This window comes from Muntiacus reevesi, chromosome 20 (genome assembly GCF_963930625.1).
Source record: "Muntiacus reevesi chromosome 20, mMunRee1.1, whole genome shotgun sequence".
NCBI classification, from domain to species: Eukaryota; Metazoa; Chordata; class Mammalia; order Artiodactyla; family Cervidae; genus Muntiacus; species Muntiacus reevesi.
Window position 1 is genome coordinate 23,744,044 of NC_089268.1, and position 5,881 is coordinate 23,749,924.

Genomic DNA, 5,881 nt, shown 5'->3' on the forward strand with positions numbered 1-5,881 from the left:
TGGACTTCCCAATGGATCACATAGAAAAGGCTGCGTATCACCCAGGGGCACTCAGTTTTGAGTGGAATGCAGTAACTGAATAAGACATTTGATTGTGCCTCTTGAAGAAGGCATGTTTTCTACATGTAGGAAGGGGGATACATGGATACTTGTACATAGATACTTGGTGGCCAGAGTACCAGTCCATCAGAAACCATTACTTTTACGCCAGTATTTATTCCTATCCCTACTTCCTTTTAGTAACAGAGTTTTAGTTGAATACAAGTTGCTCGACAGGAGAGAATACATTCCCAAGCTTCCACTGCACAAAAGAACTTATCACACAGCTAACAGCCAAGAGAATAAGTGAAAAAAAATCTTGGAAATTTTTGGTATATAGAAGACATAACACTGTCTTGTACTAACTTTCCCTTTGGGCTGCCTATCAGGTAATAAAACTCTGACAGATACCTTAGGCATATGGAACACCTTTATTGGGAGGAGCAAGCTTTTTCACAAGAAAATGACCTCATGGAGAAGAGAGCACCTATTTAGCCCAGACTTCTATGCAAGAGAATAACAGGTTATAATCTTGCTTCAAATACTGCACTGTTCATTTTCACTCTTAATTTGTTAACAGCATTGCCCTGGACTAGCCCTTGGTTCACAGAATTAAGCAAAATATTCTCCAGTAAGCATTTTCATTTCCTGTACATTGCTTAGTATTTTATTATACTATTTTCTAATATGGAAGTGCTTTCATATCTCTACTTTCCCCCATAACTAAACTACATATGTGTACTACTTTTCCCCATAACTATATATATGCACATATTTTTATCTCAAAAACCCAATTTTAAGATTTAACAGCTATGTTATCTATTTATTAAATAATACCAGCTTTAAAAATAAAGCAATTACTTATTTATTTAAAATCTGGATTTAATTTTTAGTTCCCATTCTAACAGGTATGCATGTGTACTCTTGTATATCTGCTCACACAGCTATATTTCCTTCCTTGGGTTTTAATTTCTTTTAATTTCTAAGGTTTAATATGTATCTTTTATTTCTCTTTCTTATTTAGTAAAAAATTTCCCTTAGCAGAGCTTTAATGGTTCCCACAAGTTCTTAAATGTATTTACTTTTCTCAGTTTACTTGGACTCTTTCATTGTTTAATAATTTGCTTCTATCCCACCCTTCCTTAGCAACCTTTTTTTGTCTTGTTTCCATGGTTCAAGTAGTGAAACAATAATAAAGTTGGTCTAAAATTAGGAGAGAGAGCTTCAGCTTATTCAACTCACTTTAATAAGTAACTCATTTTCTATGAATCACAACGGTAAAGATCAAATGAGAACTTGAAGAGAGTAAGCAAATGCATGGCATAACTAAAATGAGGTCCGTCGCTCTGCTGATGTTAAGAGTTTCCGATGGTCAACCCATCCTTTGGTCATATTGCCTGAGTTTTGGTTTAAAGGTTCATTTTAACAAAAGTTGAGTTGAGATGTGAAAGCACTAAGTTGACTTACAGGCTGTGGACAGAAAAGAGGAGGAAGGGACACTTTGTCAACTACAGGTTGCTGAGGGCATTCACTCCAGGAAGGACTTTACCTTCCAGAAGCTCGAGACTGGCACCGCCTCCAGTGCTCACGTGACTGACTTTATCTTCAGTGCTCCACTTGGCACAGCATGTAGCAGTGTCTCCACCTCCTATAATGGTGATGCAGCCCTTGGAAGTGGCTTTCACAACTTCATCCATGAGGGCCTTTGTTCCTTTAGCAAAAGCATCCCATTCAAATACCCCTACAGGTCCATTCCACACAATTAACTTGGCTCGCCCCACCACATCTGCATACTTCTTATTGGTCTCAGGACCACAGTCCAAACCCATCCAGCCGGCAGGTATCCCTGATGCTACAGTGGCTTGGCCAATCTTAGCATTCTCCTCAAACTTGTCAGCAGTGACAAAGTCAACAGGAAAGGTAATGTTCACACCATTTTTTCCAGCTTTGGCCATAATTTCTTTGACAATCTTGGCTCCCTCTTCATCGAACAAGGAAGCACCAATCTCCATGTTGTTCAATACCTTAAGGAAGGTGTAAGCCATTCCCCCACCAATAATCATCTCATTGACTTTGTCCAGCATATTTTTGATGAGTTGGATCTTGTCTGCCACTTTGGCTCCACCAAGTATAGCCAGAAATGGTCTCTCTGGGTTTTCCAAGGCTTTGGCAAAGTAATCTAGCTCCTTTTTCATCAGGAATCCAGATGCCTTCTGGGGAAGATTGACTCCCACCATGGAACTGTGGGCCCGGTGAGCTGTGCCAAAAGCATCATTGACATACACATCCCCTAGCTTGGACAGGGATGCTCGGAAGGCTTCTGTTTTATCTGGCTCAGCTTTAAGCTTATTTCCAGAAGGATCTTGGCCCTTCCCTTCTTCTTCCACATGAAAGCGCAGGTTTTCCAGCAAGATGACTGTACCCGTGGCTGGGCTGGCGCAAGCCTTCTCCACTTCCGGACCCACACAGTCCTTTAGGAACAGAACGTCCTTGCCCAACAAGGATTTGAGTTCAGCAGCCACAGGCTCTAAGGAGTATTTATCAGGCATCGGAACACCATCAGGTCTACCTAAATGACTCATAAGAACGACTGACTTGGCTCCGTTATCCAGACAGTACTTGATGCTTGGAAGAGAGGCTTTGATTCTTTGGTTGTTTGTAATCTGTTTCTTCTTCATGGGGACATTGAAGTCAACTCTCATGACGACTCGCTTCCCTTTCACATCCACTTTGTCCAAAGTTAACTTCTTAGAAAGAGACATCTTGATGATACAAAGACAGGTTAACACATAGATCCCGGTGTTGAAGTGAACCACTGTACTGCTGGTGAGATGTTGGGCGGGTGGTGATTCCTAACGCCTTTCCCCTTGGCCTGCCCCTTTCTTCCAGCGGTCAGTCTCCCACGAGGCCAGCCACGATTGGACCGGGGAAAGGAAACCGGCTTCGCGATTTGTCAATGGTCCTGTCAGTCTGAATTTGGAGTGTGCTGCGTCGTGCAGATTCTAACTGCCGGCGCTGAGGGTGAACCCGGAACTGGCGGCTTGGGGGTGACTATTGAAGAGGTTGAAGAAACTGGAATTAGAACGATTCTGAGGTATATGTCTCCTGCTGGTTCTTTCCCACATCCCTCTTAACAATTGTTTTTATTCTTTAAAAGAAAAAAAAAATGCCCTCACTTCTGTCAGATCCTGATTATATTGAGGGTAAAAACTTGTGCAGCGCCCCATTAAAAGGAAGATTTGAAATAATGGGTCTCTGACACCTTGTTTATTCAAGGCAATATAATATGCTTCTGTTTTATTCCTTATCTTGACAGATATCTTTGTTAAGAGCATAGTTTTGTGCTCGACTTTGGCTTTAGGTATATTCTCGGGTGTGGGGTGGGAATAGCATATTATCGTTACCTTGCTTTTTCCATTCTCAGACTACTGTGAGGGAACGATGGTGGCTTCTTCAAGAGAAGCCCGTAAGATCATAGCAGAGGGATGCCAGTAAAGCACTCAAGGTCGTGGTGACATTTCTTTCAGGCTACAGAATTATGATGAAGCTCCTTACCTTTTTCTCTCTCCTTTCCCTCTGCTTCACTACCAGCATAACTTCAAAATTCATCTGAAAAGAGCATGGTTTCATGAGGATGAAAACATCTATTTGAGCTGAAAATGAGTGAGGGTTTTTATTTTTGGAGCAAGTATATGTGGCTGATTGATTTAGGTATAAAAACTGTGTTACTTTCTACTCAGTTCAGAATGAATTTGAAAATAACTCATTGAGAAGTTCCCTGGTAGTCTAGTGGTTAGTATTCTGGAATTTCACTGCCATAGCCTGCTTCAGTTACTGAGATCCCACAAGCTTTAACTCATGCAGTAACATTATCTATAGATTAGTCAATGGATACATTTTAACAGTTGTTAAATGTATACATTGTAATAATTGGTTGATTTTGAGAACTCAGCATAAGAAAATGTTGTGGAGGAATATATATCAACATATATTCAACATATGGCCAGACATCCATAATTTCTGTACAAGATGGAGACATTTGCCATAGATGCTGGTTATCTGTCTCTTATCTAGTCTTGGAGATGCCAGTGTGATTAAGTGGATTTCCTTTAAAGGGCTTCCCTGGTAGCTCAGACGGTAAAGTGTCTGCCTACAATGCGGGAGATCCAGGTTCGATCCCTGGGTTGGGAAGATCCCCTGGAGAAGGAAATGGCAACCCAGCTACCAAACCAGGAGGCCTATGGGAACCTAAGATTATTGAACTCTTGTGATTCTTAAGGTAAGAGGAGTGGAAAGGGGGGCCAGAAAGGGAGAAGGAAAGGGAGAAGTCCAAAACCCAGTAAGAGCTATTGGACTGCTGTTGAGGATTTTTGTTGCAAGTGTGACCAGGAGAGAATGAATAGAAACAGCAGCAAGGGTGTACAACTCGTGAGCTTTGATGAGTAAGTTCTGGGTTCCCAACTCAGCAAAAAAAACCAAAAAACAAAAAACAAAAATCAAACAGTCAAGTGAGAAAGAAAGAAACAAACAAAAAAGGGATAAAGAAACCCTGCACCAGAAGCATTAAACCAGTGCCTTGGAATTGGTTCTAACTCTGTCTTATTGTAGAAGAATGTGAGGATGGTGCTGGGGTTAGACTAAAGTGAGGAGTCAGGAACAGTTATACTTCAGTTTGGCAATCTCTCCTTTCAACTGATGATATGAAGATAGAAGTTATTAAAGTGGATGAGCTATGACATTTCCTAGAGAACGGATAATACCCATAGTAGAAATAGCAATAAGGAAGAGGGAATCACTGCAATGTAAGAGGTTTTTTGTTTGATATTTTCTTCCAGTTTCAACACACGCATACACACACAAATGTGATTAGCACCGGAGTTTGGCTCACCCTGCTGATGGTAGTAATCAAGGCAAAAAAAGTATTTATAGGGGGAAAATTCAATATATCTGAGTGCTCCCACCTAAAAGAGAAAGGCAATAAACAGCACAATATACTCACAAGTCAAATTCATGAGAATTAGACACAAGATTAAAATAAATGGGAAAATAATCTTAAAGCAAAAAAGATAATGTAAGTAGGAAGGCTGATGAAGCAGTTAAAAAGCATAAACACTGGAACACATTGGACATAAGAGATGTTGAAATGTATAACTCGAAATGATAGGTTGCATAGTAAAATAGATAAAAAAGTAATGAATTAGTGATCAGATAATTTGTGGAGGAATCATTATATAATGCATTAAAAAAGAACCAAGAGGAAGAGGGTATGGACAAAGCCAAGGTGTGTGGGAACTAACAATTGTTTATACATCACAGAGATGTCATAAAGGGATAGAGAGAGCATGAAGGTGATAGAACAGTTGAAAAAAGTGATATCCTATAATTGAATAAACATGTTACATCTTAGGTTAAAAGAGCCCATAACATAGTACAAACAGACTTGAAACAAACACATACTCTGGAAACAATATTTAGGAACATCTATATCAAGAAACAATTTTTTATAGTTCTACTTATTGTTTATTTATTTATATTTATATATAATTGACATCTAACATTGTATTTGTTTCAGATGTACTATGTAATGATTCAATATGTGGGTATATTGCAAAGTGATTGCCACAATGTCTAGTTAACACCCATCACTACACACTGTTACAAATGTTTTCTTTTTTTTTTTTCCATTTATTTGTATTAGTTGGAGGCTAATTACTTTACAATATTGTAGTGGTTTCTGCCATACATTGACATGAATCAGCCATGAATTTACATGTGTTCCCCATCCTGAACCCCGCTTCCACATCCCTCCTCATCCCATCCCTCTGGATCATCCCAGTGCACC

General features: G+C 39.7%; 1 protein-coding gene across 1 annotated transcript; it reads right to left on the reverse strand.

The window, feature by feature from the left end:
• Positions 1-1,547: 1,547 nt before the first annotated feature.
• On the reverse strand, positions 1,548-2,801 carry PGK2 (phosphoglycerate kinase 2). The gene has a single exon (XM_065913316.1). It carries the CDS (start codon positions 2,799-2,801, stop codon positions 1,548-1,550), a length of 1,254 nt encoding a protein of 417 aa, XP_065769388.1.
• Between the last annotated feature and the right edge of the window lie 3,080 nt (positions 2,802-5,881).

Coding starts and splice junctions, on each gene's coding strand:
- PGK2 (XM_065913316.1), bottom strand. CDS start 2,801: ATGTCTCTTTCTAAGAAGTTAACTTTGGACAAAGTGGATGTGAAAGGG.